A 23,408-nucleotide genomic window follows, 5' to 3' on the forward strand; every position below is an offset into this window, starting at 1 on the left:
ACTTTCTGTCTCTCTGTCTCTTTCTGTCTGTCTGGCGAGCGCATGCTCCCTATAGTGAAAATCTCTCAAAAAAAAAGAAAAGTAAAGATTCTATTTTATCTCCTCCATTGACTTATTAGCAATACTTTCCTCTTTTTATTAGTTTTAGCAGTTGATCTAGAGTATGGTTCTCAACCTCCACATTATTGACATTTTAGACCAGATAATTCTTTGATGTTGGGGCTGAACTGTGTATTACAGGATATTTAACAGCATCCCTGGTCTCTGCCTGCTACCTGCCAATAGTATAGTGCCTGTCATGAAAATAAAAAGTTTCTGCAGTGATTGCCAAATATCCTGGGATGGCAGTGGCAAAATTGCCTTTGGCAGCTTGCTCTAGAACCTAGCTTTAGAGCTTATAATAAGCATTTTTAATTTTAATTTCTATCTTCAAATCAGATATCATTTGTATGTTGTGATGAAACCTTAAATACAGGGACCACTGGATGGCATGGTGGTTAAGGTGCTGACACTCCCACATTACCAACCACGTTTCAAGTCTCAGACCTGGTGGCTTGCTTTCTCACATTCTCTTTCTCTGTCTCTCTTTGGTCAAATTAAAAATAAAATGTATGAATAAATAAAGTTAAATAAATAATTCTTTAAAGAAAAAAAGAAATCTTGGAACTAGCAGTTGATGTAATGGCTATGTCACTGGACTCCCATGTAGTTGACTGCGGGTCGAGTCCCAGACCTGGTGGCTCAAACTCAGGCCGGGCGTGTGTGTGTGTGCGTGCCCAAGGTCCCGAGAGGAGAATGGAGGAGAGGGGATTACAGCATGGCCATCCCCCTTGGGGGGTGATTTTTCACCTTCCATCTCTCTTTCTTTCTTTGTCTTTCTGGAGAGAGCATGCACCCTATGGCAATAACCTCCTAAAAAAATTAAAAATCAAATCTTAAGTACAGTTCCATTGCTGTTCTCTCATCTTTGTGCTATGGTTGTTATGCATTTTAATTCTATGTATATTATAAAACTCATCTTGTTAAAATTTTTGCTTCAAATAGGCAAGTTTTCCTTAAACAAAATACAGGGGTAGGGATAGGTTTTTTTGTATTTGATGGGATTATCTTGTAGTTTTCTTACTCTATCTGTGGGGTCAGCTGTTTTTTCAAAGAGCTCTGGTTTGTTTTAGTGTAAAGTGATAATTAGCTAAATTCTGTTTGGTACGAAATATGTGTATATGTAAACACTCACATACTTACATCTATATTTCTATGTATTAAAAATTATGAGTGTGGGAACCAGCAGTTAGTGTAATGGCTATGTCGCTGGACTCCCACGTAGTTGACCGTGGTTCGCGTCCCAGACCCGGTGGCTTAAAACTCACGCCGGATGCGTGTGCGTGCGGGCCCAAGATACCGAGAGGAGAATGGAGGAGAAGGGATTGCAGCGTGACCATCCCTCCTGGGGGGTGATTTCTCACTTTCTCTCTCTCTGTCTGTCTGGCGAGCACACGTGCCCTATAGTGAAAATCTCTCCAAAAAAAAAAAAATTATGAGTTTATTTGATCTATCCAATTTCACTAAAATACCATATGTTAGTTCTAGTGTTCTCCTCTCTCATTGTTGACAATGAAGATCCTAGCTTCCAAGATCTTTAGTATACTTACTTCATTAGTCCCCTTGTATTTAAAAGTCTTTCATAGTTGGTGCTGTTGCCCCTTTCTCTGTGTATTGTGGCTACTTAGCTTTGCCACCATCACTCATTCCCTTCTTTGCATGGATTATCTGATTCTACTCAACTCTTACACTTGTGTGAGGTAGCCTGCTCACCCAGAGGCCTTCATTCATTTTGGATTATGTTAATATCCCTTCCTGTGAATACTCTGCGTAAGTTTTGAGACCCTGTGCTAGGTGGCTCACACTAATGGGAGCTTTCTTACTCCTGTTGGGCTCTAACTCTCCATGCTAAACTAACTCCTATATATCTCCTGTTGTGGGTGCCGTCTTCTTCCTACGGTGACTCTGACTCCTGTGCTAGGCCGTTGTCCACAATGGATTCTGACACTGTAGGCCACCCTTCTGCTTAGCTGCTTAGCTGCCAGTCTTGGTTTGTGCCACCCAATGACTTTGATACCAAATTGCTTGTAAAAAAGAAAGAGGACAAAGACCTTTTACCTGTGAAAGCAAAAATAACTTTTTTTTTAAAGAGAGATTTTTGCTATATATAGGGCCTATGTGCTCACCAGAGAGACAGAGAAGCAGAAAGCAAGAAATCACCCCCCAGTACAGATGGCCCTGCCACAGTTCCTTCCTCTCCATTCTCCTCTCAGGATCTTGGGCACATATACACACGTGCCCAGTGTGAGTTTCAAGCTGCCAGGTCTGGGACTCGAACAACGGATGACTTCTTGAAGTCTAGCATTGTAACCATCGTGGCATCTGTTGGTCCCAAAAGTAAGATTTTTTAGTTCATAAATGATAGATTTGTGTGACCACTTAATTATCTTCTCTTCTAAACCTTAACCTTTCTGAAGGTAGGAACTATTTTGTGGATCAAAATAGTTTATCCAGGATCTAGCATAAAATATGGACTTATTAAATCTTCTAAAAAATATTTATTTATTTATTTAATTCCATTTGTTATTACTATTGTTATTATTGGTTTTTAATTTGACCAGACAAAGAGAGAAAAAGGGAAAGCAAGCTGCCAGGTCCAAGACTATCCACGGTCAGCCATATGGAAATCCAGTGCCTTTAATCACCATGTTACTTGCCCACCCTCATGTGTTTAATACATTTTTATTGAATGAATAAGTATTCAGAGAGTAAGTACTTTAACTGGCTCATACAGCCGTTATGCATTAATGTGCTAAAGGCATGGTTTAAATCCAAATTTCTGGTTCTAAATTCATCCTGCAGGCTTTTACATCTTTTTACATTCTTTTCCCATCAGAAGTACATGGTGATCATAGGTTCGTTAGTCACCCATGAGCACAGTTAGCCTTACTTAATGCAAGACCATACATTATGTGTACAATATAAAGGTTAAAGCTTTCAAACAGATTAAAAATAGTATCTTTCGTTTGTACAACACTTTATATTCCTTGCGTCATAAAACACTGCCAAAAGGGGCTCTAGAAATAGTCTAGTTGTGCAAAACTAATCAGTACAGAACACACATATCACGAAAATGGCTCCCTATTGCACTGGGAATCTGGAGGGGTAGGAGTGGAAGAGGTAGGGAATATTTAAGTCATAGGACATCTAGTAATTTTGATACATTTTTGTCTCCTCACAGTGTTCTTAATTCTGTGATTTTACGTGATCCATATAACAACTTCTTAGAAACTTGTAGGACAAGGAACAATTGACAAATGAGGTTGTTTGAGTGACTTCTCAAGTTTATCTTTCTCCATTCTTGTCCTTCTCTAAAGACATTTTATTTATGAATATGATATTATTTAAACATTTATCTGTAATGCAATATATTTGTCATGGTAGGGATATGGTGAAGAAAGATGTGAAATAACATTCCAGGGACCAGCAGGTGGTGTGGTGGAGAAGGTGTTGTACTCTCACATGACTGATTGTGGTTTGAGTCCTGGACCTTGAAAATCATTCTGGGTACATGTGCGTGTGTGCCCAAAATCCCAAGAAGAGAATGGCATTGTGGTGTGGCCATCCCTCCCACCAAGGGGGTAGTTCTCGCTTTCCCACTCTCTCTCCAGTGATCATGCATGCCCTGTGTCAAAAACCTTTAAAAAATTTTTTCAAGTACTTGAGAATGTAACTATTTGCGTAGTTTATTTCTTTTATTTTTTCAGCAGTGCTTAGAAAGTTAATATGGTAAATTACATTCCAAGTTCTCTCCGTTAGCAATACTAAATCATTGACAACTACTCCTGCTGAGTAGTTGATAAATTATAAGAAAATCGTAGATGAAAAATTCGAGAGGGAAAAATTTTTCAAACTCAGTCTTTAGTGAAAGTTCCTAACCTGTGTATACTTGCTCATTGTTAGTACTAAATTGGAAAGAACTTTATCATCAGAATTTTTTTGCTATGGATATATTTAGTATGCCCACTTGTAACTTTTCATACGATTCTTTAATGACCTAGGTAGAATTCTCAAGAATGACTTTAATTTTTGGATCATCAGAAATAAATTAGAGAAAAACTACTTTGCCATGCTAAATAGTTAAAAAGATTGTGGTTCAAATGTGAGTTATTTTGTCTGATACTATGTTTAAATTAGCTGATTAGAACCTAAAAATAATTTTTAAAGATGTATTACTTATAGTCTGAAAATTTGTTTTTTCTTCTATTATTGCCCTTTAGAATCAAAACATAAACAATATAAGAACCATTTTTTAACAGAAAATCTGAGAGTTCTGTGAACATCTCACCTGATACTTTGTTTCTTTCACTCTAATCCTTTAATAAGGAAATATCTGTTTGTTTATTTTTTAATCTGTGAGCTATGAGGCCTCCCTTGCAGTTTGAGGACTAGGTAACAAATACGCAAAAGCACCACACATTGTATGTGCACTTCCTAGGTGCTCAGTAAATTGATTTTATGTAGCGTTTAAACTATTATCTAGTATAACTTTGATTGAAGTAAATTTGATTATGCTTTCCTGTCAAATTTTCTTTTCCTTTATTATTCTATAGGTGTATCTACGTCAGCTATCAAAATGGCATCAACAAGACTTCCTTCCCCCAAAAGCTTAGTGGGTGCCCCAACTCAGATTCTTGCACAGTTTCCTAAACAGCATCAACAGTCTCCTAAGCAGCAGTTACATCAAGTACAACAGCAGACACAGCAAGTAGCCCAACCTTCTCCTGTATCTCATCAGCAACAGCCTCAGCAGTCTCCTTTGCCACCTGGTATCAAACCTACCATCCAAATCAAACAAGAGTCAGGTAACTTGAAAATGTTTACAAAATATGATAGTTCTTACCAGTTCTCTGAGTCTTCTAGTCCACAAGTAGGATATGTCTCTCCATTTATTTCAAACTTTTATGACTCGTTCATTTTCATCAGTGTTTCATACCTTTCTAAAGTTTATTTTTATTTTTTCCAAGAGAGAGAGAGAAAGAGAAAGATAAGCACACATTGCAAATTCATCCCCAGCCCTAGTTGGCCTGAATCATGAGGACAGACTCAGCATTGTCAGGAGTCAGGGAGGTCCCTTGACATGAACTCAGCACCCTTCCCATGTGGGTCTAGACGCATTACCACTGCCTTGCTACCTGGCCCCAATGTGTTCTTACAATTTTCGGCATAACAGATTCTGATATACTTTGTCAGATTTATACCTAAGTCTTTTATTTTCTTGGAATGATTATAAATGGTGTTATGATTTTAATTTATTTTCATACATGTTGTTAGTACATAAAAGTAGTGTTGGTCTTGTATCCTTCAACATTGCTGAACTGACTTCTTAGTTGTAGGAGCATTTATTGTTACATAGATTCCTTGGGGTGATCTGTATATACAATTATGTCAACTATAAATAAGGGCAGTTTTATTTCTTTCTGTCAGCATGCCTTTTATTTCATTTTCATGTCTTATTCTGCTGGCTGGAACTTCTAACAGTGGAGAGAATGGGAAGAGTGGATATCCTTGCTTTGTTTGTGATCTTAAGGAGAGAACTTTTAGTCTTTTCACCATTAAGTGTGATGCAAGCTGTACATTTTGTAAATGCTCGTTATCAGGTTGAAGGAGTTCCCTTCCATTCCTAGTTTCTTTATTTCTGTTTTTTAAACTTTGTTTATTTATTTCATGATAAGGAGTAGGGAGTGGGAGAAAAAGGGGATCCACCCCTGAGAGGATCTTTCATACCTTGATCCACCTATAGCCTCAGCTAGCTTTGACATGGACATGTGCATGTGTACCAAGTGTATGCTTGGGATGTGAACCTGCCCTGCCTTCCATATGCCCAAGAATCTTGGAACATTGCATTACTGATGCACCCTACAGTTGATTGGTTTGTACTTTTCTGAGAGTTTTTTTAGTCATGAACAGGTATTAGATTTTGTCAGATGCTTTCCCGTTTCAATTGCTATGATTATATGCTTTTTGTTGTTTAGTGTATTGATATGCTAGAGTACATTGATTGATTTTCTGTTGAACTAGCCTTGCATTTCTGAAATAAATCCCACTTAGTCATGGTGAAGAATTCTTTTTTATTCGCATTACTAGATTTAGTTTGTGTTTCCATTCGTGAGAGATATTGATTTGTAGTTTTCTTATTTGTATTGCCTTTGTGTGGTTTTGGTATAAGGTTAATACTGACTAGATAAAATGAATTTTGAAGTATTCTTCTTTTTCTATTTTCTGAAAGAGATCGTATATTGCTGTTAATTCTTCCTTGAACGTTTAGTAGACTTCTCCAATAAAATCATTTGGGTCTGGAGATTTATTTGTTGTGAGCTTTTAAATTATGAATTCAGGTGCCAGCAGAGGACATAGCAGTTACATTGCTGGACTCCCACATGGCTGACCACAGTTCAAATCCCGGACCTAGTGGTTTCAAAATCATGCTCGGCATGTGTATGTGCGTGGCCAAGATCCCAGAAGAGAATGGAAGAGAAGGGATTGCAGCATGGCCATCCTCCCTGGGGGAGGTGATTTCTCATTTTCTCACTGTCTCTGTCTCTACTATTAAACTAAGTCATTTTGGCCTAAAATAGTCGTACTCCCACACTTTGATTCCTGTGAGTAAGCTAGGCCTCAGTCAATCACAAACATTGCATCCCACTTTTTAAACTGTGTTAATGTAGACAAACTTCAAAATGTAACCAGTGATTTCTCTGCCTCACTCCCTCACTTACACTTTGCGTACAACACTTTCCTTTTATTACACACCTTACTTTCCTGTTCTGCCAACTTAAAAGGCCAAATTAACCACAAGGCTGGCCTGAGCTGTACAAAAGTCCAGAGACAACTGCCCAATTTAAATCGTATTAAGATTTGCTCTATTAAAACTTGAGACCAGCAGTTGGTGTAATGGCTATGTCGCTGGACTCCCATGTAGTTGACCCTGGTTTGAGTCCTGGACCTGGTGGTTTGAACTCACATGGGGTATATGTGCTCGTGTGTCCAGGATCCTGAGAGAATGGAGGAGAAGGGATTGTGATGTGACCATCCCCCCTGGCGGGTGATTTCTCGCTTTCTGTCTCTCTCTCTCTCTCTGTCTGTCTTGCAAGCACACCACATGCCCTATGGCAAAAACCTCTCCAAAAAGTTGCAGAAAAAGAAACAGAAACCAGCCAATTTAATAGAGTATATCTTTTTAAAAATTTTTTTGGAGAGGTTTTTGCTAAAGGGCATGCATGAGAGTCAGAGACAGAGAGACAGAAAGCGGGAAATCACCCCCCAGGGGGGATGGCCATGCCACAATCCCTTCTCCTCCATTCTCCTCTCAAGATCTTGGGCATGCACGCACATGCACCTGGCATGAGTTTAAGCCACCAAGTCTGGGACTCGAACTGCAGTTGACTACATGGGAGTCCAGCAACTTAGCCTAACTGCTGGTCCTGGTTTATTTTTCTTTTAACGCTACCATTCCGAAGCCCACACATCTAAGGCAAAAACTTCTTTTAAAACAAAATAAGTAAATAAAGATGTGTCTTATTTAACTAACTAAATTATGTTTATAATAGATAGATAAATAAATTGACTCCAGCTTTTTAAAATGGCTATAGGACTGTTTAAATGATCTGCTTCATCTTTTAATTTTGGTAGTTTGTGGTTTTTTAGGAATTAGTCCATTTCTTCTAAATTGTTGAATTCATCAGTATAAATTTGTAGTAGTTTTTATTATTTTTAAATAACTACAGAATCTGTATTAATGTCCATTTCTGATAGTGGTGATTGCATTTTCTCTTTTTCTTTGTTAAACTTGCTAGACGTTTATAAATTTTACTGAGTGTTTTCAAGTACTACATTTTGTTTCATTGATCTTTCTTATTTCATTATTTATTATTTCCTTCTGTTTTCTTTGGATTTATTTTATTCTTTTATTTGTTCCTTGAGATCAGAACTTTGATTATGGATTTAAGACATTTTTATAGGACCATCTTGTGGCATGATGGTTAAGGCAGCTGGATTCCACATGGCCTACTGTGTGGTTTGAGTCCTGGATCTGATAGCATGAGAAATAAGCTGGGGTTTGTGCATGTGTGCCCAAAATCCCAGAGGAGAATGAAGAAGAGATTAAGGTGTGGCCATAAGCCCTGGGGGATGTTTTCTCATTTTCCATCACTATCCACATTCTTCATATTGTAATCTTTTGGAATTTGTCCTCACATGCAATAGGATAATAGAGAATATTGATAGATATATCATTGGTCTGTAGTTTTCTTTTTCTTGTGTAGTCTTGATCAGATTTTAGTGTCAGTGTTATGTGTGCTTCCAAAAAGAATTTTGTAATTTTCTGTTTTTAATATTCTGGATTTTTTAAAAATAAAACAATTTCATTAAGATGTAATTCACAAACCATTTAGTTAATCTAGTTAAAATGTAAAATTCTACAGTATTTAATATATTCATACATATCACTAAAGTGATTTTAGAACATTTTCATCACCTCAAAAATAAGCTCTATTGGGGCCATCAGGTGTGGTTAAGGCACTTTACTCTCACATGACCAATCATGGTTTAAGTTTTGGACCTGGTGGCTTGCTTTCTCTCATCAAATTGAATATTAATAATAAATAAAATTAAATAAATAATTCTTTTAAAATGAAACCCCATTATCTGTCAATTCCTACTCCTTTTACTATTCCTCTTCCCCTATGCCCTTAACAACTGCTAGTTATTTTCTCTAAGTTTTCATACTCTGGACTTTCCTATGAAAAGAATCATATAATATGTGCTCTTTCGTGACTGACTTCTTTAATTTACCATAATCTTTGCAGAGTTCATCCATGTTGTAGTATATATTAGTACTTCATAACTTTTTATGGCCAAATAATGTGTGTGTGTGTTTATTTGTTTATTTATTTATTTTTAATGATAATGACCATGAGAGAGAAAAAGGGTGAGGAAGAGGAAGAGAGAAAAAGAAAGCACCCTTACCAGAATCTCATCATGCCAGGATCCTCTTTGCCTAGCCCTCCAGCTTCTCAGGACTTTAGGCACCCATGTGGTTACTGGGCATGTTTTTAGGTTTTTTTTTTTTTTTTGGAGAGGTTTTTGCTATAGGGCGTGTGCGCTCTCCAGAAAGGCAGAGAGAGACAGAGAGATAGAAAGTGAGAAATCACCCCCAAGGGAGGATGGCCATGCCGCAATCCCTTCTCCTCCATTCTCCTCTCAGGATCTTGGGCATGCACGCACACGCCCCCAGCGTGAGTTTAAGCTGCCGGGTCCAGGACTCGAACCACGGTCAGCTACATGGGAGTCCAGCGACATAGCCATTACGCTAACTGCTGGTCCCCCACTGGGCATGTTTTTAGGATTCAAACCTATCATTGGCCATATGGTTTCCAGCACTACAGTCTAGTACTCTGGAGTACGCCACTTAGGCTACACCAATATTTCATGTTTCATCTTTACATTTTTCCCACTGGTATATGTTTAGGTTGCTTCTCCCTATTGACTATTATAAATAATGCTGCCCAAAACAATGAATAATGCTGCTAAAAACATTTATGGACAAGTTTTTGATTATTCATTTCCCTTGTGTGTGTACCTAGGAGTGGAATTGCTGGGTCATATAACTGTTTGAGAAATTGTTTTCCAAAGCAATTGCATTATTTTATATTTCCACTAATAGTGAATGAGAATTCTGATTTCTCTACATTTTAGTCAACACTTATTTTTCTCTTTTAGATTCTAACTATCATAATTTATGGGAGGCACTATTTCATTGTGATTTTGATTTGCATTTATCTGATGGCTAATGACCTTGAACATTTGTCCATGTGCTTGTTGAGCCTTTTTATATGTCTTCCTTGAAGTAATTTAAATTAAAATCTTTTGTTCATTTTAAAATTTGTTTTTTTAAAAGATTTATTTATTTAATATTGTTATTACTATTATTATTATTCGGTTTGTTATAGGGCATGTGTATTCACCAGAGAAAGAGAGAAAGTGAGAAAGCAAACCACTAGGTCCAGGACTTGAACCATGGTTGTCCATGTGGGAGTCTAGCAACTTAACTACCATGCCAGTTGCTAGCCCCTAAATTATTACTATTATTATTATTTTTGGTCATTGAGTTGTAAGAGATATATGATGTTAAGCCCTTATCAGATATGCAGCTCACAGATACTTTTTATTCTGAGCTGTCTTTTTTCCTTTTTGATAATGTCCTTTGAAGCACAAAATATTTTGGTTTTGTTGATGTCCAGTTTATTTTTTCTTTAGTTGCTCACACTTATAGTGTTATATCTAAAAATTCTTTGCCAAATCCAGGATCATAAAGGTTTACCCATTTTTCCCTAAGAGATAGATAGTTTTACCATTTTTTTTTTTAAGAGAGGTTTTGTTTTGTTTTGCTATAGGGCTCGTGCACTCATCAGAAAGACAGAAAAAGACAGAGAAAAAGAAAGTGAGAAATCACCCTCCTGAGGGATTGGTCACGCTGCAATCCCTTCTCCTCCTTTCTCCTCTCGGGATCTTGGGCATGCACACACATGTGCCCGGTGTGAGTTTAAGCCACTGGGTCTGAGACTCAAACCATGGTTGACTACATGGGAGTCCATTGACATAGCCATTACGCCATCTGCTGTTACCGATAGTTTTACCTTTTAAATGTAAGTTTTTGATCTATTTTTAGTTGATTTTTGTATATGGTGTGAGGTATGGGTCATACTTTATTCTTTTCAATATGCCTGATTTATTTGTCTCAACATAATTTGTTAAAAAGATATTTCTCCCCCATTGAATGATTTTGATGTTCTTTCCAAAAATTGGTTGGCCACAGGTGTATTGGGTTTATTTCTACACTCTGAATTTTGTCCCATTTATCCATTTGTCTTCTCTATATTACTATACTGTTGATTACTGTTAGTTTATAAGTTTTGAAAATCAGGAAGTGTGAGTCCTTCTGTTTTGTTTATCTTTGTAAAGATTGCTTTGGCTCATCTGGGTTCCTTCCAACTCTACATGAATTTTGGAATTAGCTTTTCAAATTTTACAAAGAAGTCATCTTAATATTCATATAGGGATTACATTAAATCTGTAGATTAATTCAGGAGTGTTGTCATCTCAGCATTAAATCTTCTGATCCATGAACATGGTATATTTACCATTTATTTATATTTTCTTTAATTTCTTTCAATGTTTTGTAATCATCAGAGTATGTATTTTGTACTACTTTGTTAAACTTATTCCTGAGTATTTTATTTTATTTTTAACTGCTAGAGAGTACCTGCACTTTTCAGAGAGAAACAAAAACCTAGAGGTACTGAGAGAAAGTGCCCCCATGGGGGTGTAGTTATACCTCAGTCCCTTCTCTGTCATGTCCAGATTTTGGACACACACATTCATGTGCCCAGTATGTTTTTTAAGCTGCCAGAGCCAGGATTCAAACCGTCATCAACCATGTGGGATCTGGCTCCCTTATCTCTAAGGTATGGGGCCTGGTCAATGTATTCTTTTTTTGATGCTGTTATAAATGGATTTGTTAATTTCAGGTTTTGGATTGTTTATGGTTGATGTAGAGATTTTTATATGTTGATTTTGCATCTTGCATCCTTGCTGAACTTATTCTGTTATTTTTTAGAGGAGTCTTAATTTTCCTATATAAAAGATCAGGTCATCTGCAAAAAATGATTATTTCTTCAGTATTCTGATCTGAACGCTTTTTATTTATCTTTCTTGCCTAATTTTGTTGACTAGAATTTCTAATGCATCATTGACTGAAGTGACAAGAGCAGACATTGTTGTCTTGTTCCTTATTCCTTCTATTCATAGAATTTTGGTGTCCCCTGTAAGGCAGGCAGGTATGTAAGCAGCACATTCTGCTTTTTTGTTTTGTTTTCCTGGTAAAGACTTTATTTTGCATTCCAGTTTGAAAAGATAACTTTGTTGGGTATGGGATTTATAGTTGAGGTTTATTCCCCCCCCCTTTTTTTGAACACTTTTAATATGTTACTACTTACTGCTGGCCTCTGTTGTGTCCACTGAGAACTTAGCTGGTAATCTTACTGCAGTTCTCATGTAAGTGGTAAACTGTTTTTCTCTTCATGCTTTCAAGATTTTCTTCTTGTTTTTAAATTTCAGCATATTTACTAAGATGTGTCTTGTAGATCTCTTTGTGCTTATTTTACTTGGAGCTCATCAAGCCTCCTGGGTGTATAGTGTCTTGTTCCTTATTCCTTCTATTCATAGAATTTTGGTGTCCCCTGTAAGGCAGGCAGGTATGTAAGCAGCACATTCTGCTTTTTTGTTTTGTTTTCCTGGTAAAGACTTTATTTTGCATTCCAGTTTGAAAAGATAACTTTGTTGGGTATGGGATTTATAGTTGAGGTTTATTCCCCCCCCCCTTTTTTTGAACACTTTTAATATGTTACTACTTACTGCTGGCCTCTGTTGTGTCCACTGAGAACTTAGCTGGTAATCTTACTGCAGTTCTCATGTAAGTGGTAAACTGTTTTTCTCTTCATGCTTTCAAGATTTTCTTCTTGTTTTTAAATTTCAGCATATTTACTAAGATGTGTCTTGTAGATCTCTTTGTGCTTATTTTACTTGGAGCTCATCAAGCCTCCTGGGTGTATAGATTATTGCTTTTTATTAAACTTGGAAAGTTTTCAGACATTATTTCTTTGATTATATATTTTTTCTTTTATGTTTAGTCTCTCTTCCTGGTACTTCCATTACTTGTATGCTGGTGTACTTAATGGTGTCTCACCTTCTTCTGAAGCTCTGTTTATTTTCATTTATTCTTTTTTCTGTTTTTCAGTTTGCATAATCTCTTGTTTTATTTTCATATTTGTTAATCTGTCTTCTGCCAGTTTAAATCTACTCCTGGACCACTGTAGTGAATTTTAAATTTTAATTATTGTACTATTAAACTCCACATTTTCCTTTTGGTACTTATAAATTTCTGTCTTTGGATTAATATTCTATATTTGGTTTAACATTGTTATCATGTCTTCTTTTGCTTTTGTAATCACGCTTTCTTTTAATTCTGTGATCATACTTATAATGGCTATTTTGAAGTCATTTCTGTTAAAACTTATATGTGGACACTGACAGTTTCTGTTGCCTGCTTTATTATTTTTTTTTCATTGAATGGCTTTGTTTTATTCCATTGAATGGGTCAAATTTTTCTATTTTTTTTGCATTCCTCCTAATGTTATTCAAAATTGAACATTTTAGGTAATACATAATACCTGGATACTAGTCTTTCCTAGAATGTTGTTACTATTATTTGCTTGATTGTTTAGGGACTAGATAAACTATTTTGGTGAAGTCTGTCTTTTCCCTCTCCCTTCTGTTCCCATACTGTGCCCCCTCCTTGCCCAAAACACATACGTGCATGTGTACACACACAGTATTCAGTCTCTGACATTGCTCGCAAGGAGCTATAGCATAGCTCAGCATGCCCACAGTCACTTTGGGGTGACAGTGATATTGGTATGGCTCTCCTCTCTTTTTCCTGACCACACCCTGGTGTTGTACTTCACTAGCTGTTAGCAGTTTCTGTTGTTTTCAGCAAAGTCTTGGAGTACAAATTGCTCTATAAACTAATGCAAATTTTGCTTCCATTGAAGGAATATTTTTCTAGGGTTTATTTCTGATGTTTGTTCTGAACCCAGGAAGGCTTCTTATGTTCTTGTTCTTCACAAAATATACTGTCTGTAGTGTAGACTGTACTTTCATTAAACCCATGAATCTCCTTCTAGTTGCCTTTTACCATATCCCACCACTGCTCTTGAGAATGTCCTTAGGCTTGAACTTATTCATGCTATGAGACCAATAAAGTCAGCCCCTTTGGGAAAAGATTAGCAGCTGTTTTATGACTTAGCTCTAATTTGAGACAAAGTCTCTGAGCCAGAGCTCTAGAATTGGGGGTGTGGTCAGTGACAGCTTCTCTCTGAGTAACATGTCTGCTTTAAACATGGAGCACTCAGTGAAGTTAGAGGCAAGGGGTTGGGCAGCAGTCTGAGGTCCTCTCTACTTGTCTATCCTGGTGGCAAAGCTACTTGCCTTCCAGATGGATTAAGGGTTATTAGCACTCCAGTATTCTCAATGGTCCTGTGACTGATGGGGCTAGGCAGGAGAAGGGACAGCCACACTTGCCTGGAACTTAACCTTTGCAGCAGATAACTTGGGGACAGGATGACATAATGTGAAGTACTACTTCTCCTGGAAGAAAGCCCTCCAACTGGGAGCTATGGAGAGAAGGAACCCTGTATTTTTGACTGCAGCAGTCAAGAGTAAAGTACAGGGAACCAGCAGTTAGCGTAATGGCTATGTCGCTGGACTCCCACGTAGTTGACCGCAGTTCGTGTCCCGGACCCGGTGGCTTAAAACTCACGCCGGGCACGTGTGCGTGCGTGCCCAAGATCCCGAGAGGAGAATGGAGGAGAAGGGATTGCGGCATGACCATCCCCCCTGGGGGGTGATTTCTCGCTTTCTGTCTCTATGTCTCTCTCTGTCTGTCTGGTGAGCGCACGCGCCCTACAGTGAAAATCTCTCCAAAAAAAAAAAAAAAAAGAGTAAAGTACAATCTCTTGCTGAGCTGATGTGGGGGGAGGAGAAAATAGTCTTGGTTCAAATGCCACAGATCTTATTTTTCTTAGCCAAATTTTTGTAGGTTTTATTGAGTAGTTATTTCTTCATTTGCTGTTCGCCCTTGGAATCATTTCCAGAGCCTTTTAATGATTGTTTTACAGTTTTCACTATTTTCTCTGGATTAGAGTGAGAAGAACTCCTTATGCTGACATATCAGAAATTGATCTCTGGATTTTTTTCATTTTTTAAGAGAGTTTTTGCTATAGGACTTGTGTGCTCACCAGAAAGATAGAAAGAGACAGAGAGAGGGTAAGCAATTACTCCCCCATGCAGGATGGCCATGCCACAGTTCCTTCTCCATTCTCCTCTTGGGATTTTGGGCATGTACACATATGTGCCCAGCTTATTTCAAGCCACCGGGTCTGGGACTCAAACTGCAGTTCACCATCTGGAGTCCAGCACCGTAACCACTACCTGCTGGCTCCTGGAATAGTTTTAAGTACACTGTAGTTACCTTCTTTTCAATGGACTATAGAATCGTCCATTCAATTATTACAGCTTGTAAGGGCTTGATAGGTTTTGGCAAAGAAGCAAATGCTCTTAAAAATTGATGGAGACTGGGAACCAGCAGTTAGCGTAATGGCTATGTCGCTGGATTCCCACGTAGTCGACTGCGGTTCGCGTTCCCCGGACCCGGTGGCTTAAAACTCACGCTGGGTGCGTGTGCGTGCGTGCCCAAGATCCCAAGAGGAGAATGGAGGAGAAGGGATTGCGGCGTGACCATCCCTTCTGGGGGGTGATTTCTCGCTTTCTGTCTTTATGTCTCTCTCTCTGTCTGTCTGGCGAGCGCACACGTCCTGTAGCGAAAACCTCTCCAAGAAAAAAAAAAAAATTGATGGAGACTTGTCTTTTTAGAGTTCCTTTTCTGTAGGGTCAATTTGATAAAATTTCCCTCGATGATGTTCTTTTATTAATGTTCAGATTTTCCATTTATTTGCATGGGATTGAGCAAAGTCATCTCTTGTGAGTCTCTTAATTTTTTCTGTGTCTGTGTTTATTTCCTTAGGGACTTTACATATGATTTAAGCACTATCACAATGCATTAATGATATATGGGGGTATCTTTTAAAAAAGTTCATGGAAATGTATATTCTGAAAAATCTATGCGTGGATTTCAATTTTTTTCTCATACCAAAGTGAACTTATACTTTAATCCCACTTTTCCATGTACTTTATAAAGTCCCTCTTAATACTTGAAATCAGAGTTCTTCCCAGAGCCTCACTGTTTATGATTTAGTACAATCAGAATTTCTTTATTTCCACAATAATATTTTATTGAACTCTTGTTCTGTACTAGGTGCTTTACAATTTTGATTTATTTTATCTTCAAGACAGCCATATGAAATATATGCTAATAGTATCTTTATGTTATGGATGAGAAAAGTGAGTTGCAGAGATTATGTTATTTGCCTAATAATGCCTAGATGTCATAATTTTAATTTTGGTTGCAAATACTTCAAATTATTAAGTAAATAGATCTGTTTGCTTCCTAAATTCTCAAATTAAATCATTATCCAGAAAAGTAATATTTTTAGTTGTTTGTGGAAATACATTTTATTTCATGAATTATCTTAGTGAAGATAGTAGCAGGGATGGGACCAGCAGATGGTGTAATTCTTATGTTGCTGGACTCCCACGTAGTTGACCACGGTTCAAGTCCCATACCCGGTGACTTAAATTCGCTCTGGGTGCATGTGTATCCGTGCTTAAGATCCCGAGAGGACAATGGAGGAGAAGGGACTGTGGCATGGCCATCCCCCCTGGGGGGGTGATTTCTCATTTTCTGTCTCTTTGTCTTTCTGGTGAGCGTATGCGCCCTGTAGTGAAAACTTCTCCAAAAGAAGAAGATAGTAACAGGGAAAAAAGTTACCAAAATTTTCCTTCCTGGGGCCAGCAGGTGATGTGGTAATCTAGGTGTTCGATTCTCACATGGTTGACCATGGCTCAAGTTCTGGACCAACAGCTTGAAAATCATAGCTAATAAATAGATAAACAAATGAATGCTTAATTTTTTTGGGGGGGGGGACCAGCAGTTAGTGTAATGACTATGTCGCTGGACTCCCATGTAGTCGACCACGGTTCGAGTCCCGAACCCGGTGGCTTAAACTCATGCCGGGCGTGTGTGCATGCGTGCCCAAGATCCTGAGAGTAGAATGGAGGAGAAAGGATTGTGGCATGGCCATCCCCCCTGGGGGTGATTTCTCGCTTTCTGTCTCTCTGTTTCTGTCTTTGTGGTGAGCACACGTGCCCTATAGCAAAAACCTCTCCAAAAAAAAAAAAAAAGAAAGAAAAATTTTTTTCCTTCCTTAGTTACCAATTATTGGTACTTAAATTAGTAGTTAATATTATTTTTTTTCTATAGAGTACATGTGCTTTCTGGAGACACACACAAACACACACACACAGAGTGAAGTCACCCTCTAGGGGAATGGCCATGCTGCCAAGAGTCTCTTCTCCACTTTCCTCTTGGAATCTTGGGACATATGAACTTGTGACCAGTGTGATTTATAAGTTGCCAACTCTGGGACTTGAATACTACTGAGTCTATTATGTGGGATCCAATGTCCTTACCCTCTATGTCACCTGCTGCCCCCAGTATAATTTGTTTTAAATGAACATTATTTATTTGGAAAATCAATGTAACAATTATAATATTATAAATAAATATTTTAAAATAAAAAACTTAGAACATCACCACTGTAACATTTTGATTTTTGTATATTACCTTTAAGTTTTTTGGTATGTGGATATTTTTATGTAGATATAATTAATATATCTTTTTTATATTTTGCGTTTGATAAAGTGAGCAATTACAATTACTGTTAGGGCTGGCCCTGTAGCCTAGTGATTAGGGGAGCTAGATCTTATATGGCTGGCCATGTGGTTTCACTCCTTGATCGGGCAGATTGAAAAACACATCAGGTGCATAGGCATGTGTGCCTAGAAACCTTAGGGGATAGAGAGATGGAGGAGAAGGGGTTGCAGTATGACTACATCCCATTGGTGGATGCTTTGGCTCGCTCTCTCTCTCTCCCCTCCTCCTCCTTGAATCTCTCACAAACGTATTTGCCCTCTGCCAATTAAAATAAGTGTAAAGAGTTCAGAGAAAACTTTGGTAGAGTTGGAAATAAGTAAAAGCTACACTGATTTTGTTTTTGACTTCTTAAGGTAGCTCTTTCATCTCCAGCATTTGTGTGGAACAGCTTATTTGCCAGTAGTCCAATGGCTAACTTAAGTTATATGATACAGTCAGGGACAAAAGAAAGATTTGTTTTTCTTTAAAACTTTGTTAATGTAATATTTTAGTTGCACTTCTGAAATGAGAGAGATTAGGAGAGATAGGAATTTGAATAAAAAATGTAAAGACTTTATCAGTATGAAAAAAGATTCTCTTTAGGAAGGATTGAGTAATGTATGACTACTGCCCTCTTGGGTTGATTTAAGAGACATGTTTTTAAAAATAATTTTACTGAGATTTATCTTTCTTCTTTCAAAGGTGTTAAAATCATCACACAACAGGTTCAACCAAGTAAAATCTTACCTAAACCAGTGACAGCAACTCTACCCACCAGTAGCAATTCCCCTATTATGGTGGTTAGCAGTAATGGTGCAATTATGACAACTAAACTGGTAACCACTCCTACTGGTAAGTTCTCTTGAGCATCAGTCCATTCATCATACATTCATCAAGCAATTTGTCTCTACCAGCAGTATGCTTGGCACTAGGGATTTAGACCCAATTCAGAGAACTTTCTTGATGCCTCATTGCCCTGAAACTAGTGCTCTCTTGTTATTCTTTCTCATGATCCTCTGTCTTTTCCCTTTACCATAATTTTTATAATTACTTAAGTAGTCATTTGTTAATTTGTTTAATGTTATTATTCTTACTAGACCATAAGCTCAATAAGAGAGACTATATCTATTTTACTCCTAAATATATATAGCTAGTTTATAATTAGGTGCTCAGTTAGGATTTGTTGAGTGAATGAGAGCTGTCCTAATCCACAAGGATCTCATTCTGATGAGGTTGAGAGTGTATATTGTAGTGTATAAGCTTTTCTGAGTCTGAGGGGAGGTACAGGATGCCATTGTGCCCGGATAGGAGAGCAGCCAACTTACGTGCTCTGGGAAGTTATAGTACCAACCATTCTTTGTGATCTAATCTCTCTAAATCTTTTTCTCATCTATTTAAATGTGTTAATAATATGTATTCCATAAGGATACTGGAAATATTAAATGAAATCAGGCATGTAAAAAGTTCCCAGCACAGTGGCCAGGAGGTGACTTGGAGATTAAGGCAGCTTGATCCCACGTGGCTGACTGTACAGTTTGTGTCTGGACTTGGCTACTTGAAAAAAACTGCCAGAGGTGTGTGTGTGTGTGCATTCCCAAAATTCCAAGAGGAGAATGGAGGAGAAGTGCATGGCCATCCATCTGGGGGTTGATTTCTCACTTTCCCTCTCTCTTTCACTCTCTGATAAGTACACATACCCTGTAGCAAACTAAAAAACAAAAACTCAAAAAACTTTAAAAATTAAAATTAAAACTTATCTGAGGAGGACCAGTATTTAGATGATTGAATCTAAACTGTATAAAATGATACCCTGTCAAATTTATAAGCTGTTACTTATAAATTGGCCAATGGGCAAAGGTCTACACAGACATTTTACTAAATCACCATTAGCTTTATTATCTCCATTTTCAGTGACTTGGCAATAAGCAGTTTGCCTAAGTTCACATAGTCAAAAAGAGGCAGAACTGGGATTTGAGCTCACATCTATTTGACTATAAAACCTGTGCTTGCCTTTTTTTTTCCTCTAAGAGATTTTTTTGCTATGGGGCACATGCACTTGCCAGAGACACAGAAAGTGAGAAATCACTCCCCTGAGGAGGGCGGGGCATTGACCATGCCACGATCCCTTCTCCATTCTCCACTTTAGGATTTTGGGTACACATACACACACACACACACACACACACACACACACACACACACAGTGTGAGTTTTATGCCACTGGGTCTGGGACTTGAACAGCAGCCAACATCAGTCCAGTGATGTAACCATTTTGCCATCTGCTAGTCCCTTGCTTTCTTTTAAAAAAAATCTTATGATAAAATATACATAACATGAAAGGTATCATTACATTTTATTATTAAAAGTTCATTGGCATTAGTGGCATTCACATTGTCATGTAATTCCGGGCAGCATGAAATATCTCCAAAACTTTAATTTTTCCTAAATTGTAACTCTGTACCCATTAAATAGTAACTCTCCATTCTCTCCCATCTTCCAACTCCTGGCAACCACCATTTTATTTTCTGTCTGTATACAAAACTTGTGCTTTTAAACAGTAATGAGATTGTATTAAATTTATCATTCTTGGAACCAGCAGATGGTGTAATGGTTATGCTGCTGGACTCCAATGTAGTTGACTACAGTTCTAGTCTTGAACCCGGTGGCTTAAAACTTATGTTGGGCGTGCGTGCATGTATGCCCGAAATCCCAAGAAGAGAGTGAAGGAAAAGGGATTGCATTGTGGCCATCCCTTCCAGGGGGTGATTTCTTGCTTTCTGTCTCTTTGTTTCTGTCTCTCTGGCATGTGCCCTGTGGCAAAAATCTCTTAAAAAAAAAAAAGTTATCTTTCTTCTCCCAAGCTTTTCTCTATTTGACACAAAGATAATAATGATTTATGTATATATGTATATATACATATATACATATATATGATTTTTTATGTTAGAGAAAGATAGTGAAAGAGTACTGTGTCTGTGTTTGCGTGTCTATATTAAGAGTATTCTTTTTTTAAAACAAAGTTTAAGTTGATAGTTTTTTCATTTATAATTCAGTAGATTCAAATCATGTATCTTTTTCTTTTTTTTTTTTTTTGAGAGGTTTTTGCTACAGGGCATGTGCTTTTTCCAGAAAGAAAGAGAGACAGACAGAAAATGAGAAATCACCCCCCAGGGGGTATGGCCACACCACAATCCCTTCTCCTCCATTCTCCTCTTGGGATCTTGGGCACACACGCACACATGTCCAGTGTGAGTTTAAGCCACTGGGTCCGGGACTCGAACCATGGTAAACTACATGGGAGTCCAGCGACATAGCCATTACGCCAACTGCTGGTTCCCAAATTAAGTATCTCTGTAGCATATTTACTTTGCACAGATCTTTTTTTCTGATTCAGACTTAGGCTTGTAATAAATTTAAACTAATTCTACTTAACATTCTTCTTTTTCTTCCTTTTTTGAGTAGCGATTGTATTTTTAAAGGTGAATAATTTGCTAAAAACATTGTTTTTGAGGGAGCTGTTGCTGAAAATGGCTGTCACAGTGTCCTCTAAATCTAATAACCATGAAAAAGAGTTGTTTCAGTTACAGGTGTTACCTTAGTCATTTAAAAAATTCGTCCCTAGGCTAATAATTCTTAGTTTAGAAATAATCTTTTTGAGTTAGTTTGTAAGAAATTGTAACAGGGTCATACGATTAGTTTTTTAGTCTTTTTTTTTTTTTTTTTTTTTTTTAAGATTTCTGTATTTGGGCGTATGTGCTCTCAGAGAGATAAAGAGACAGAGAAGGACAGAAGAAGAAGGAGAAATCATCCCCCAGGGCAGGTGGCAGTCCCTTCTCTTCCAGTCTCCTCATGGGATTTGGGGCATGTACACACATGCACCTGGAGTACTTTTCAAGCTGCCTGTTCTGGGACTCAGATTCCACAGTTGGCCATGAAAGATCCAGTGCCTTAACCACCATGCCATTTGTTGGCCCTCAAATTATTAGCTCTGTCTTTCTTTCTTTCTTTTTTTTTTTTCTTTTTAAAGTTTTTTGCTATAGGCTGACATACTCACCAGAGAGAAACAGTGAAAGGGACAGTAAGGAATCACCCCCTCTCCCCAGGGGGGATGGCCATGTCCCAATCTATTCTCCTCTTGGAATTTTAGTTATGCACACACATGTATCTGGCATGATTTTCAAGCTACTGGGTCTGGGACTCAAACTGCGGTTGGCTATTTGGGATTCCAGTAGCTTAACCACATCACCTGCAGACCCCACCTGGTTAATTTTTAATTCCTGTTTGAGAAGAGAGAAAAGTCCTAGAAATAATGGTCAAAGGCAATAAAATCCTTTGAGAAACATGAAGGAAAATATTGTAACAGGTCAGTTAGAGTTGAGGAAATATGTAAAAAAAAAAAATTTTAAGTTAAAGAGAAATATTCCTGGCAACTCCTGGCAGCTTCAGCTTCAATCTCTATTAAAATGATGGACTAACCTTTTAAAAGATGGAAATATGTTTAGGATAGTAGAGTATAAAATGGTAAAAGTTTATAAAATTTTAGGCAAACAATACTGTGTTATTTGGTGAGTGCTGACATTGGGTTTGGCACTGATGTGGTGTATAACTGATGCAGAGACTTAAAAATCTATCACAGAAATATGGCAGGAAGGATGATTAAATTTAAGTTTCCTACGGTCTGGCAGGAAAGATGATTAAATTCAAGTTTCTTTTGGCACAAAGCTAGTAGAAGAAGGCTAGTGGAAGAAGGGTGAACAGTTAGCTCTGCTTTTTCTTGGGTTAGTAATTCGATGCAACACATTACAAAATTTTATGTGTAAAATTAATTTAAATGGACTTGGCTACGGTTCTTGCTTTGTGCATTGAAAACTGGCTGTAGAATTATAAATTAGTGTGGACACCTTGAAATTCCATTTTTAAGTTAAAGTAATATAGAGTGTATTGAATAATAGCTAAACTGTATAAATTAACATTCTTCTATAAGTAATGACAAGGTTTTTGTTTTTTTGGCTCTTCCCTTTTTGTAGGCACACAGGCAACCTATACCCGGCCAACAGTGAGCCCATCCATAGGCCGCATGGCTGCAACCCCTGGAGCTGCAACCTATGTGAAAACTACCAGTGGTAGCATCATTACAGTAGTACCCAAATCCTTAGCTACCTTGGGGGGCAAGATAATTAGCAGTAATATAGTTTCTGGTAGGTATATCTGAAATATGTTATAGATACAGATGAACTTCAGTGAGAGGATAAAACATTTCACAATTGATGGATTCCGTTTCAGTTTTCTGCTTTGAAATCTAAAGCTTGGTTTTCAATCCTTTTGTTCAGTGATTAAGTATAGTTTTTGTTTTAGCATTAAATATTGGGTTATTGGAAAAGTCTTGATGCATTTTTGCACAGACTAACAGCAAAAAATACATCATGACTTTTCCAGCAATCCAGTCTTTGGTAGTTATAAAATATGAAGAACATTTTGTTGCTTTTATTCAGAATGGAAAGACTGGTTTATGTCTGCATGTAGAGGTTTTTTATTCAGACTCCATGATGACCCTGAGGTAGCTGGTATAGTGAAATTTATTAATGAAGACAGATTTGGGTTTTGAGAGGTCAAATTGACTTGTCTATAGCCATACAAGTTAGGTAGTAGAACTATATTCATTCATGTAAAATATGTTTGAGGGAACATATTTTATATTTTTTTTACTAATGTCACTTTAGCTTATTAAAAATAAAAATATTGGGATATCTTTATTTGCTTTTCACCATTTATATTAACTGTTTGCTTTTTAGAAATATCTTACTCAGACAGTGAAGGCTAGCCATCTGCCTATATATTGGTATATTGGAACCTTAACCTGGTTTTTATTGGCTCATTAATT

At 37.5% G+C, this 23,408-nt stretch overlaps 1 protein-coding gene across 13 annotated transcripts in view; it reads left to right on the forward strand.

The window, feature by feature from the left end:
* EMSY (EMSY transcriptional repressor, BRCA2 interacting) overlaps nucleotides 1-23,408 on the forward strand; it is a 119,247-nt gene that overhangs the window by 54,184 nt on the left and 41,655 nt on the right. For all 13 annotated transcript variants that reach the window (XM_027774247.1, XM_006141017.3, XM_006141015.3 and 10 more), the window contains 3 exons: nucleotides 4,653-4,904; nucleotides 18,230-18,379; nucleotides 22,555-22,725. In XM_027774247.1, the coding sequence (XP_027630048.1) occupies nucleotides 4,653-4,904; nucleotides 18,230-18,379; nucleotides 22,555-22,725 (573 nt within the window). The remainder of the gene's footprint in view (nucleotides 1-4,652; nucleotides 4,905-18,229; nucleotides 18,380-22,554; nucleotides 22,726-23,408) is intronic.

Source organism: Tupaia chinensis, unplaced genomic scaffold (genome assembly GCF_000334495.1).
Source record: "Tupaia chinensis unplaced genomic scaffold, TupChi_1.0 Scaffold000047_1, whole genome shotgun sequence".
NCBI lineage: Eukaryota > Metazoa > Chordata > Mammalia > Scandentia > Tupaiidae > Tupaia > Tupaia belangeri.